Source organism: Nakaseomyces bracarensis, assembly GCF_045282275.1.
Source record: "Nakaseomyces bracarensis strain CBM3 chromosome Unknown Scaff7_0, whole genome shotgun sequence".
In the NCBI taxonomy this organism is placed as follows: Eukaryota; Fungi; Ascomycota; class Saccharomycetes; order Saccharomycetales; family Saccharomycetaceae; genus Nakaseomyces; species Nakaseomyces bracarensis.
This window is the reverse complement of record NW_027263968.1, coordinates 438703-451602: the sequence shown is the minus strand read 5'-3', so window position 1 is coordinate 451602 and position 12900 is coordinate 438703. Positions and strand designations below refer to the sequence as shown.

The following is a 12900-nucleotide window of genomic DNA, read 5'->3' as shown; positions in this document are numbered from 1 at the left end:
ACTAAAATGATTAATATCAATAATATTAAAGCCCAAAGCTTAAACTTTAAAAAGATAAAGAAAAAGAAAAGAGAGACTGCCGAAAAAAAAGTTGATAACAATGGGGCAAGAGGCTTTAATATTATAATTAAGGGAAGGACTTAATTTGTTACATTCAAATATATTTTCGAAGATGGCAAAAAAACATTAGATTATTATATCATATTAAAGCTGTACCTTTATTAATGACAGATAGAAGTATTTAAATAGTAAACTTACTTACGCAACTGATTGGAAATATAAGGATTAAAACTTAAGACCTTTAAAATATAATAGCATTTCTTATTACTATTATTTAAATTTACGAATATAAGACACATACACAAAAAAAAGGATATGTCTTCAAATGACAGGACCCCTTTATTGAATACCGGTAGGGGTTATGGGTCCAATGAAAATGAGTCAAACTCTACGTCTTCTATTGTATCAGAAACAAATGACCATGTTCGAGAACAAACGGTAGAAGCTGCTCTATTAGAGTCCTTTTTTGACGAGTCTCAGCCAATGCCTATTAGTTCAGAACTGTTGAGAATAAAAGAGAATCAAGAACGGCACAGTCACTTCTCATGGTACCAACGGCCGAGCCTTTTAATTATTTGTACACTGGTCATGTTTTTTGCATTGGCTGAAACGCTTTATATGACTCCAATTGTGATCATAACAAAGGATAAGATCTGTCGGAGTTTATCTACTGGTGAGATATCTAATGATTCGCCCCCAGACTGTGACCCGGTTAGATTGCAGGTCATTCTTTCCGAGATCACCTCGAAGTCATTGATATTATCAGGTATAATATCTACATTCATGGCTGGTAAGATGGGTGAGTTGTCTGACAGATATGGACGTGTACATGTCTTCATCTATATCGGATTGATACGCTTAATCGGTAATGCTGCTCATATATATGCATTATGGCCATCAACTCCTTACTATAAGTGGTTTATTATTATTGCTGCCTCTTTAAATGCCTTCAGTGGTGGAATGTATGCCATTATAGCGAATGCAAATAGTTATCTCTCTGATATCACTAACCCTGAAAATAGGTCGGTCAGTTTTGGACGAGTAGTTAGTGTTTTGTTTGCAACAATGGGTGGTGGGTTTCTGATAGGTTCAAATATAGTGACACTGTTCCATGGAAATAATTTTGCACCAGTATATTTTGCTTTAGGATGTAGCACATTATTTATTATTATGTGTGTCTTTTTCGTTACGGAGACAAGGCATGAGCAATCATTAAAAGACTCACAAGAGGTATTCCACCGCAGATTAAGTCAGCATAGAGAACGTCTTGATAGTCAAGTATCTTCTTCGGGTACCTATTGTTACTCTCAGAAACTCTATGTTTACAGCCATTTCTATGCTACACAGTTGCTGCAGTTGCTGGCGCCAGTGAAGACACTATGGATTCCTAGGGATGAAATCACAGGTTCAGCAAGAAATAGATACACGGTAGTGCTGTTGTTGGTTATTGATATAGCGTACATGTGCTCTACAACAGCTAGTATGCCAGCACTTATCTTATTTACCACATACATGTTCGACTGGCAGACCGTAGAGATCGGTTATTTCGTATCGTTCTCAGGTATCACCAGAGCTCTGATTCTGCTTCTAATTTCTCCTTATTTCGTCTCTTTCTTGAAGAAAATCTACAAAGTGTCCATAGAGAAAGTAGACTTAATTGACATGACTAGCATACGTATCTCCATGATTGCAATTGTATGTGGTATACTCATGATAATAACGAACCCTCACAGCGTTAACACTGTGATCTACTATGCCTCATTCCAGGCCTTTAGCGCGTTACTCTCCCCTACAATCCAATCAGCTATAGTGAAATACTGCCCAAAGGACAAGACAGGTCTATGTTTCGGAGGTATGGCCCTTATCAGGTCCCTATCCATGCTAGTATTTCCACCTCTTTTACTGTCAATATACGGCTCTACAGTCTCTACATCTCCAGCTGCATTCATGTACGTACCTCTGCTAGTATCGTCCTTAGCGGTCGCATTTTCTTTCTTGATTAGACCTTAATCTTAAGACTATATAAATACAAATGTCATATATCTATACTATATTATAACAATGGAGTATACGAATGTCAGGTGTCTTCAAGCTAAACTTTAATTGGACACAGAAACTCCCGTACAAATCGTGCTTTTTGACCTCCTCTTTTCTTTTTTCAAGCTTTTCATTATTTTTTTTTCCTGTCGTCCTTTGGCTCTCCCCTTCAAATTTTTTTTTTTTTTATTTTATTTTATTTTATTTATTTTGTATTGTATTGTATTGTATTGTATTGTATTGTATCAACTTTGGTTATTTGTTAGAACTCATTGTGTTTATGCTCTCTCAATAATTTTACTATTACTGCTTTTCATTGTTATTTCTTTCTTTCTTTTTTTTTTTTGGTATACTTATTCTCTATTACCAATTCATATTCCAACAATTCGTCTTTTAGTCTTATCTTTGACTGTGATATTGGAAGGTAGTTCTTAATAGGAGGTTTTATAAGGTTCTTAGAAACTGTACAGCATTTACTATATACTGTACACATCAAGAAGGTTTGATATTCCTCTCTTCAAATTTTTGTTACGAACTTAGAATAGGATTATAAATAAACAGGTACATCCCCAACTCAGAAAGGAGATATAAGTTAGTTGAGAGTGTTTTTTCGATTCGTTACATCTCTAGTATTTATATGGAACAATGTATGTTGACCCAAGGAAAAATAACGAGGTAAGGAAGTTGAGTATTCCGGATAAGCCTCCAATGGATGAAGGTGAAGAAGAGGATTCAATGACGGAACAACAACAGCAGATGCAATTACTTGGAGAGAATTTCAAAGAGGTTGAAATTATGGATAATGACTATGACAGGAGGCCTTTAGAACACGAGACAGGGCCCAGTAGTGATGATGAAGATGCTGTAGACGAAGGCAGAACTCAAAATCATCTCGAAGTACATGGGCATGGGCATGGGAATGGACATGGACAAGGACAAGCGCACGTAGATGACAATGATAAGATGGAAGTGGAAGATAAATGTATAGACAAGTTGACCGAGGCGAGGATGAGTAAAGAACTAGTAGTGGAGCACAGCGATGACATGATGGAACATGACAATGGCAGCTCGAATAAACAAATGAATATGAACGACAATAGGATTAATCACTCTCAAAATAACGAACAAGAACTAAGTCAACAACAGCAGCATCAACAACAGCAACTCCAACACCACCAGCACCAGCAACAGCAGCAACAACAACAACAACAACAGCAGAAGAAACCAGTAATATATGGGGCTAACACTTCAGGAAAGTATAGTCTAGCTGACTTTCAGATATTAAGAACCTTGGGAACCGGTTCCTTTGGTAGAGTTCATCTCATCCGTTCTAACCACAATGGACGTTTTTATGCTTTGAAAGCGTTAAAGAAACACACAGTAGTGAAGTTAAAGCAAGTTGAACACACGAACGATGAGAGGAGAATGTTATCCATAGTATCACATCCTTTCCTAATCCGTATGTGGGGTACTTTCCAGGACTCGCAACACGTTTTCATGGTCATGGATTATATCGAAGGTGGTGAGTTATTCTCTCTTCTGCGGAAATCACAGAGATTCCCAAATCCGGTGGCCAAATTTTATGCAGCGGAAGTGTGTTTGGCTCTGGAATATTTACACAGCAAAGATATAATATACCGAGACCTGAAACCGGAGAACATTCTACTAGACAAAAACGGTCACATCAAGATAACAGATTTTGGATTTGCTAAATATGTTCCTGATGTCACATACACTCTGTGTGGTACCCCAGATTATATTGCACCTGAAGTAGTAAGTACGAAACCATACAATAAATCAGTCGACTGGTGGAGTTTCGGTATATTAATATATGAAATGCTGGCGGGTTACACGCCGTTTTATGATGCGAACACAATGAAAACTTATGAACACATTCTGAACTCTGAATTGAAGTTTCCTTCTTTTTTCCATCCTGATGTCCAGGACTTGCTTTCAAAACTAATAACTAGGGATCTAAGTAAACGTTTGGGTAATCTACAGAATGGCAGTGAAGATGTGAAGAGTCATCCATGGTTCAGCGAAGTGGTTTGGGAAAAGCTCCTTGCGAGATACATCGAGACTCCTTACGAACCGCCTATCCAACAGGGCCAAGGTGACACCTCACAGTTCGACAGGTACCCTGAAGAAGAGATAAACTACGGTATCCAGGGTGAAGATCCATATGCTGACCTCTTTACTGAATTTTAAAAAAAAAGATAGAGATGAAAAATATAACACTAGAAAGAATTCACAATATGAGTAAACTTATGACCGAACTCAATTTCTTCAAACAAAGGAAAATATGAAAAGAAACACATATACGGGGTTTTGTTTGAGAGATAAGCCCATAATTGTGAATATATATACTTATGTATACATACATATATATACTTTTTTTATAGATCGCTAAAAACATGTATGCATTTTACTAAATTAATAACCCTCTATTAACAAGTAACTCTCGAACAGATAAGCATACATGATTGTTGATTGTCACAATAGCACAACTGTCAAATGTTTTTAGTCCATACGCTGATTCCAGGTTATTATACCTGGGGTTGTATATAGTTAAATACGAAAATCAGCTGATCCCTTCATGAACGGGCTGGGCTCTGCTATTTTTTTCTGTCTTTTGGGCTATAAGGAAGAGAGCATGGTGAGAGGTAGTTCAAGCGATTGCACATATATAGTAGGGTTACATGGACAGACTCACAAGCTTAAAACCATCAACACAATGTCTAAAGTGGTGAGGCAGCTCAAGTTTCTAAATAAGATCAGTTCTACCACGCGGGAGGCACAAGTTGTGCTGAACCCAGAAAAGTACCAACGTCTGGCGCTGACTTTCCAGGTGAAGAACCACAATGGACACATGGGAGCACGTAAGTTCTGGAGAGAGTACTTACCTACACTACAATTCTACAACCCAAACCTCAGGATCGACGTTACTCGTGTCAAGAACGATTCCAAGACAACCAGCGTGCCATGCAAACTCGAGGCCTACGATAAGAGCGGCCCTGTACTGGAGATTGACATGAGAGACCAACAGGCTCTAGAGATAATGAACACAGTACTACAAAAACTAGACCACACCAAGATTCCAGAATCAGACATAATCACAATAGGCCAATAAACTACTTGTATACATTTATTATATAGCCATGTAAATAATTAATAGCATATTCCCTCTCTTCCCCAGTTCGTCTCGTTGCTTGAAGTTTACCTTATACATGTTATGTAACAGCTTATACATCAAACCACCCCTTTCAATGAAGGCTATGAGCCTATTTTTGACTTTTTTTAGTGCCGAGATGGCCTTTATGCCAAAAATCGATTCGAAAGGGGATTTACAGAAAAATTGAAAGGGGGTTTGGACTATATAACAGCAACCATCTCATCAACCTTCAAAAGACAGTAAAGCAAAACTCTCCTTGATAACCTGGTTTATCATTTCTTAGTACAAAAAAATTGGGCTCAAGCCATTATCGATTACTGCTTCTCTTTTTTTTTTGGGTCCATCCCTTTGGATTAATACCTTGTGCTTGGAGGATTTTGGAGGAAAGAATAGTATAAAAAAAACGGTATTTGCTGCTGAGCTATTGTATCGTAAAGGGCAGAATATACAAAGGATAGAGGGCAGAAGGTTAGTGGATAAAGAACCTAATTAAAAACGAATAAGACGGAAGAAATAAGTAATGAGAAGTTTGTTTAAATCTCAACGATCGAGAGCGTCGAGTGACAGAGAGAGGCCAGAAATCAAAGTGAATACTTCTGTATCACACGAGGGTTCTATGAGGTCTGGTACTCCGGTAGGCACGCCTGGTTTCACGCCGAGAGCTACTCCGGGGCCTACTCCGAAGGGTACTCCAGCACCAGGTGTCTTTGAGACACCTGTACCGTCAGAGCATGAGCCTCATCACTCTCCTAGACATCATCTCGGTATTCCAAATATACTGAAACTCAATTTGACCACTTCACATACACACTCAAAGTCAGGCTCACCCGAGAGCCAACATGTGTCACAAGAGTCTATAACCACCGATAGTGAGTTTGAAGGATACAAAAGTGAAGATGATAGGATAAACAGGAATAAAAAACCTGGTCTAAACGAATCAGGCTCAGCAACGGTTAGACCAGGGAGCCCCGCAAGCAGTAACGGTAGTGCTCCTGACTCCACCATCACAACGAATGAGAACAATATTGATATGTTACTGGACAGTAGAGATCTAAATCCATTCTCTGGAGAATTGAATGATTTACAGAGCTTCCCGCTGCCAACTGGCCAATATGCTGCACCATCTATGAAATCGCCTTCTAGTTCTAGGGCTCCAAGTCGAACCAACAGTAGAAAAGACACCACCACCAGCAACTTTGTAAAAACCAGGGAACATGCTGGAACTATCAGTGCTGCACAATTGTCTAAATACAATGAATCGGATAGTAAATGTATTTTGAACTTGGAATACTTCAAACTTTATGAAGATGGCCACCACCAACATACTTTAAAAGTTATGTCTACTGTTTCTCATGATGGTAATGGACATAGTAATACCATGCCAAGAAATGCAAGGAATGGGGAGTTTGAAACATCCGATGAAAATATAGATGTAGTGAGACAAAAATCAAAATTCTCACTGTCCGGATTTTTTAAACCTCACAGTAAAGAGGATATAAGTAATTACGATGAGAAGTTAAAATATGCTGTATCTTTGCTACCAAAGGATAAGACCTGCACTAAGAATCAAAATAACGAGCCTCATTCACCCATTTTCTCGAAAACTAGAAGCCATGTACAAAAAACGTCAGATGGCGAAAGTGAGGATGAGATAGATGACCCTTCCATCCCAAAAATTGTCAACAAAAATGCGGCAGTCGGGTCAGAGGAGTTGAAACTGATTAATAAGCTTTCTGAAAAGATCAGGAATGGGCTTTCTGAAGCTGCAAAGAACAGACCAACTAACCAAATGCTAAGAACTCCTTCAGGTGCTGGAAATCAAAAGGAGGAAAGAAGTAGTACTTTTACAGATACTTACGGAAGATGTGTTTCTGTAGTTGGTCATGGAGCATATGGGGTTGTAAAGGTATGTGCTAGACCCAGAACTGAGGAAGATGCATATATACCGGTAAAGACGTATATGGATGAGAAAAGAATATATTTTGCAGTTAAAGAACTAAAACCTCGGAGAACTGATCCAATAGAAAAATTCAGCACTAGGATAACATCTGAATTTATTATTGGTCATTCATTGAGTCATTATTACGAACGTACTGGTGAACAATCTGCTCCAAATATTCTTAATATCATTGACCTATTAGAATATAACGATACCTTTATTGAGGTTATGGAATTTTGTCCAGCTGGCGATATGTATAGTTTATTAACTGCTAGGAAAAATAAAATTGGTAAAGCACTACATCCATTGGAAGCCGACTGTTTTATGAAACAGTTATTACACGGAATCAAATTTATGCATGGTCATGGTGTTGCACATTGTGACCTCAAACCAGAAAACATTTTATTACATCCTAATGGGCTATTGAAAATATGTGATTTTGGTACCAGTTGTGTCTTCCAAACAGCGTGGGAGAAGCATGTTCATTTCCAAACTGGTCTCCAAGGGTCTGAACCTTATGTCGCTCCAGAAGAATATTATTCAAAGAAGGAGTACGATCCTAGACTTGTAGATTGTTGGAGTGCAGGAATAGTCTACTGTACAATGATATTAGGCCACTACCTATGGAAAAATGCTGCCCGTGGAAAAGATTCACTCTACGATGCATTTTATGATGACATGCATGATAAAAAGGAATTCTATGTATTTGAGGAGCTGCGTCATGTGAACCAAGAAATCAACCGTTTAAGAAGAATTGCCCTATACCAAATTTTCCAGTCATCACCATCTAAACGTATCTCTGTTGATAAACTTCTTCAAACAGGATGGATGAGGCACACTAAATGCTGCATTGATTATAGAAATGCTGGTCTTTATTAACTTTATCATTATAACTCATTTAATAGATCATCCATTATTAAATACTCAACCTGAAATTTACTTTGCATTATATCTTATAAAAAATTTCATGTACCATGCATTTTTAAATTATAAAGCGCAGAGTAAATATTTGCAATACTACTATTTATATTATATTCTTTTTACCCCATGTTATTTTAATATACATGTATATATTTGACTTTTTTGCCTATAACTGAGTTAATGTTGAAGTTTGCAAACACTACCACCAGATAAAATGATTTAGGCTAAAATATATCTATATATACTATTAATTATAAGACTCAGTTGTCTTTTATTCTGTTTGTAAAAAAAAAATGACTATTTTATATACATGTAATAGCACCTTTGAGCTCAAATTACCAACAGTGTATGGTGCTGAAAGGGCATTTCGAATTTTTTTTATACATCAATGAGAAAGTATTATTCATAGGATTCTTCGACTAATAATTAGCATATCGATAATGGGAATATTTAAATAACATCAGAAATTATAACTTGTAGTTTGAGTTATTTATAACACTTTGCTTGCTAGCGAACAAATCTTATTAAACCCTTTATCTCTTAACGTTCTATCTACGACACCGTCGTTGGCCATAATTCTAGTCCCGAGAGGCTCACCAGTATTTTTATTGATGAGAACACATGCATTATCACCAAAACTAATCATAGAGCCATCCTTTCTGTATTCATTGCTTTGTTTCGTGCGTACTACAATTGCATGACATATATCACCCTTCTTAACACGATTAGTAGTTGCAGTACCAGTAATGTTCTGCGTAAGAGGTCTAGCCTTCTGTACAACACAGACAATCCTATCTCCGACACGACCTGGTGATTTCGGTGAACCCTTACCAATGACTTTAATACACTCCGCTAATTGAGCTCCAGAATTATCAATAACCTTAATAATAGACTTCAAGTAAATCATCCTGAAAAATATATTATTAAATTGTGTTAGTTAGATATGCCCTCTCAAAGTCCTAAAAGTATAACCTCGTGTTGGATATAACGGTACTAGGGTTGGCCGGTCTTTATAGAACTAATAATATATAACACTACATTGCTATGTATCTGGGCTATAAGCAGCTTTTGATCGGACGCTGAGTGGCCGACAGAAATATAGATCATGTGATCGCGTAAATAATGATATTAAACGGTCTGCCGTAATACGGATTCTAGTTCATCATTCTGTTAAAAGACGATTAAATTATAGTCTTACTTTAGGGCAATTTGTGTTTGCTACATTGGTAATTGTGATAATATATCAGCAAATAGCTGATATATCTTATTTGTTGTTGACTTTTTGTTTTTCTTGTTTTTTGAATATGAATATATATATACTTATTATTTAGTTGGCTTTGTAGGATATGCCTAAGATGTTATATGCTCCTTACTTCTTTTATTAGCTTTAAAGGAATGCAAACAAAAACAAAAAAAAACACGTGAATAAAATAATAGAGCATTTTTTTGTCATAAATTCGTTATTGTTCATATAGAAGTTCATTGAGCTAGCTTTTCATCAAATGAAGTTTTAATAATACAGATTTTAATGCTGCGAAAAATAAAAGAATTGAAACATCGTAAAAGAAATGGTATGACAATGGTCAATGCTCAAAGTAGATTAAAAAAAAATATCGTGGGAAGGAAGGGCTCAAATCTGATACTAATAAGAAAATAATAATATTAAAAAGAAAATGGGGCGATTGCGAATTCAAAAAAGTATAATTGAAAACAAATAAGAATGAAAAAGAAAGCTAGCTTATTAATTTAATCCGCCATTATTTTCAAAATCTCTGCGAAGTGCAATTTCAACAGTTTTCAAACTCCAGCGTTCTAGAACATCAGTGTTCAGACAACCAAGAATAGCATTATAAAGCCCTTGATATATTAGCTCGTCTTTATTAATACGATCATCACCATTGTTGCAAACATAACGAAGAGCTTTTCTATCGAACTTACCTGAGATGATTAATTGTCTTAATTTCGACTCAAGGTCATGCTTGAAAGGTAGTTTTCCAACAAGCATTGTGTACATTGTAACTCCTAATGCCCAAATATCTGCACCTGGGCCTAAAGGACTAGGATCTGGTGATAATAACTCTGGTGATGCATAAGGCAATGAACCGATCTGAGATGATTGTATCGGTTCCACATGTGACTCACCTGACATTGAGATATGTCTGCGCTGATCAGCAGAGGTCGGATTGAATTGATGAATTTTTTCAAGTCCCATCGCTGATGGAGATGATGGAAGTGATTCCAAAGACGCTGTACTAAGGGTAGACATCCGGGCACTAGTGATTGCGGGTCCGTAAGCTCTTTTGGTAGAGCCTGGCGTAACTTCAACAGCAGTATCATCATGTACATATTTTTTATTCGTGATAATTTTCATCAGCTTTGAAGCCGGCTGACTTCCTCCGCTAGAATTAGAAATTGTAGTATAGAGACTGTCTTTGGATAGATTTGGAATCATAGGTCGTGGTGAAGCTTCAAATGTTAGTACATCTTGCGACCCCTGTCGGCTTATATTCATATCACTACCAGAATCATCGATAACTGCATCGTACCTATTCTTTACAGAACCATAATGACAGCTCATACCAAAGTCGCAAACAGAAATAGTCCAGTTCTTATGCGATTTCCCCTTTTTAAGTAGGCAGTTTTCTAATTTGACATCTCCATGAACTATAGATTTCGAATGCATATAATTTAAAGCTGATAACAATTGTAACATCAAAAAAATTGTCAACTTGACTCTCTCCTCAACTGTTATATGATTTGATCGATGATCTTCCCAATGTAGCACAAGGTCATATAAAGTACCATCTTTTACCCTCTCGGTTAGACAATACATCGCATAATCTGTGACTAGTTTCCAATCTAATAATGGCAGTATATACATATGATGTAGTTCCTCCCAAATACCCACTTCACGTATAACGTTTCTTTTTACTTTTTGATTACTTTTGAACCGCACAATTTTCATTGCCCGGTTTGCTCCAGATTGCACATCGACACATTCTCTAATCATACCCCATGCACCAAAACCAATAACTTTTCCTAATTTATGGCCCATAATCAGTAGACCTTTATCATCTGGTTTAAATCCACCTCCACCGCTAACCATTGAAGATACTGACGGAGAAAAAGAACTTAAAAATTGAGATGCAACGGAACCGTGTCTAGACCTTCCGCCTTGCTTTTGCACTGAACTTGAACTCTTAGAGTTTGTCAGCATAAACTTTTTTAGTACGGTCATTACCAATCTAGTATCTCTATCTGGAACCAAATCATTTATTATTTTTTTCCGCTTAGAATAAGGAAGAGTCATATAATCTGATGGAAGTTTCCTTACAATGTCAATCATTTGTTCAGCATCCATCCTTAGATCACCGATTGAAGGACTCAAATTGCCTTGAAGTTGCATGGAAGAAGAATCTGAGTCGCCAGTAGATTGTCCAGAAGATTTTTTTCTCATCTGTGATACCACTGGTAAAGACGATCTATTCAAAGGTAATAGTCCGGAAATACTTTTAACTGTCCCCCCTAAAGTTGAGTTATCTATAGTGCCAAAGGTTGTACCCTTTCCAATGAAATTTAAGTATGACATACGTCTATCCATTTCTAGTGTAGACGGAGGCGTTTTTATTGATTTATGTCTCGGTAGTGGAATTGGCTCTACTTGAGCGTGAGAAGTCTTAAAAATGGCAGACGTATTTGGACTTAAACTACCTTCTATCATGGCATCGTCATCGCTTGAAACCTCTGGAATAGTTACAGATGGTCTCTGTGTTAAACTCTGTGATTCATTTTCAAACTCATCATTCCATGAAACAAATTTATTTAGAGAATTATTAGGTCGACTCTTACTAGACAGTATTTGTGAGGCCTCTTTCATCATATCCCTTTCGTATAAACTTTCGGTACGATGTAATTCCTCCAGATTATTTATTTCTTTCCTGTCGTTATCCGCATCCTTCCATTTCTCAATGAGCTCATCATAATTTAGATTTGGAATATATTCATCGTGCATGTCATGCAATTCTTGCTCATCTATACCAGATTCGTCAATAGACATTTCACTTGCAAAGTTAATGTTAGTCTTAAAATCGTAATTATTCTTGGCGTCTTCGTTATCCTTACTAAGTGCAGCTCTATTTTTCTTTACTGCTTCTGTATAATTGGGTACAAGTCCATTAATATGGCTATACTGGTAGTTCCTATCCATATATCTGTCGATATGACTAGTTGAATCGACTTTTGGTATCGAATACATCTCCTCTGCATCGGCATCACTATAGGGTTTTTCATCCTTAACCAATGTGCTCCGTGAGGCCCTCTCCTGTTCTAGACGATATATCTTTTTGGGCTGAAAGTACAGGGATTGTTCTCCTTCACTACTCTCTCTCCTTCTTCCCGGACAATCAATATTTCTACTGCGTTGTATCGTTTGTTCATTATTATTAGTGTCTCTAGAACTCTCAGAGAATTTATCACTTTTACCTGATTCCGTATGCCTATTACCGATCATCTATCTATAAGAATGTCTTAGTTTAGCTTTAAAATAATATAATATCAAATAAAAAAGAGAGAACTATAGTTCGTTTGGCTTTACTATGAAATAGTATATCTCTTATTTTTTGTTGAATAGATGTATATTCGTCTTCCCTTAAGTTTATTGTATGTTTCTCTATATTTTTTTTTTTTAGTTGTTGACTTTCTTCTATTAGGAGAAATATAAATATAGATATGTTTAATACTGGAGAGCTATAATCACATCTAGTAATGATCT

The 12900-nt window shown here is 36.7% G+C and overlaps 7 protein-coding genes across 7 annotated transcripts; 5 read left to right on the top strand and 2 right to left on the bottom strand.

Moving 5' to 3' along the window:
• Window positions 1-375: 375 nt before the first annotated feature.
• RNJ42_01662 (uncharacterized protein) lies at window positions 376-2070 on the top strand (the record flags this gene model as incomplete). The annotated part of the gene is made up of 1 exon (XM_071051827.1): window positions 376-2070. One exon carries the CDS (start codon window positions 376-378, stop codon window positions 2068-2070), a length of 1695 nt encoding a protein of 564 aa, XP_070907217.1.
• Window positions 2071-2134: 64 nt separating this feature from the next.
• On the top strand, window positions 2135-2392 carry RNJ42_01661 (uncharacterized protein; the record flags this gene model as incomplete). Its single annotated transcript, XM_071051826.1, has 1 exon — window positions 2135-2392. One exon carries the CDS (start codon window positions 2135-2137, stop codon window positions 2390-2392), a length of 258 nt encoding a protein of 85 aa, XP_070907216.1.
• A 350-nt stretch (window positions 2393-2742) lies between these two features.
• Window positions 2743-4305, top strand: TPK3 (cAMP-dependent protein kinase catalytic subunit TPK3; the record flags this gene model as incomplete). The annotated part of the gene is made up of 1 exon (XM_071051825.1): window positions 2743-4305. The coding sequence occupies one exon, from the start codon at window positions 2743-2745 to the stop codon at window positions 4303-4305; it is 1563 nt and encodes a 520-aa protein (XP_070907215.1).
• A 526-nt stretch (window positions 4306-4831) lies between these two features.
• Window positions 4832-5227, top strand: MRP49 (mitochondrial 54S ribosomal protein mL61; the record flags this gene model as incomplete). The annotated part of the gene is made up of 1 exon (XM_071051824.1): window positions 4832-5227. The coding sequence occupies one exon, from the start codon at window positions 4832-4834 to the stop codon at window positions 5225-5227; it is 396 nt and encodes a 131-aa protein (XP_070907214.1).
• Window positions 5228-5789: 562 nt separating this feature from the next.
• On the top strand, window positions 5790-8087 carry KKQ8 (putative serine/threonine protein kinase KKQ8; the record flags this gene model as incomplete). The annotated part of the gene is made up of 1 exon (XM_071051823.1): window positions 5790-8087. The coding sequence occupies one exon, from the start codon at window positions 5790-5792 to the stop codon at window positions 8085-8087; it is 2298 nt and encodes a 765-aa protein (XP_070907213.1).
• A 532-nt stretch (window positions 8088-8619) lies between these two features.
• Window positions 8620-9036, bottom strand: MRPL38 (mitochondrial 54S ribosomal protein uL14m; the record flags this gene model as incomplete). Its single annotated transcript, XM_071051822.1, has 1 exon — window positions 8620-9036. One exon carries the CDS (start codon window positions 9034-9036, stop codon window positions 8620-8622), a length of 417 nt encoding a protein of 138 aa, XP_070907212.1.
• Window positions 9037-9870: 834 nt separating this feature from the next.
• Window positions 9871-12639, bottom strand: NNK1 (protein kinase NNK1; the record flags this gene model as incomplete). The annotated part of the gene is made up of 1 exon (XM_071051821.1): window positions 9871-12639. The coding sequence occupies one exon, from the start codon at window positions 12637-12639 to the stop codon at window positions 9871-9873; it is 2769 nt and encodes a 922-aa protein (XP_070907211.1).
• Between the last annotated feature and the right edge of the window lie 261 nt (window positions 12640-12900).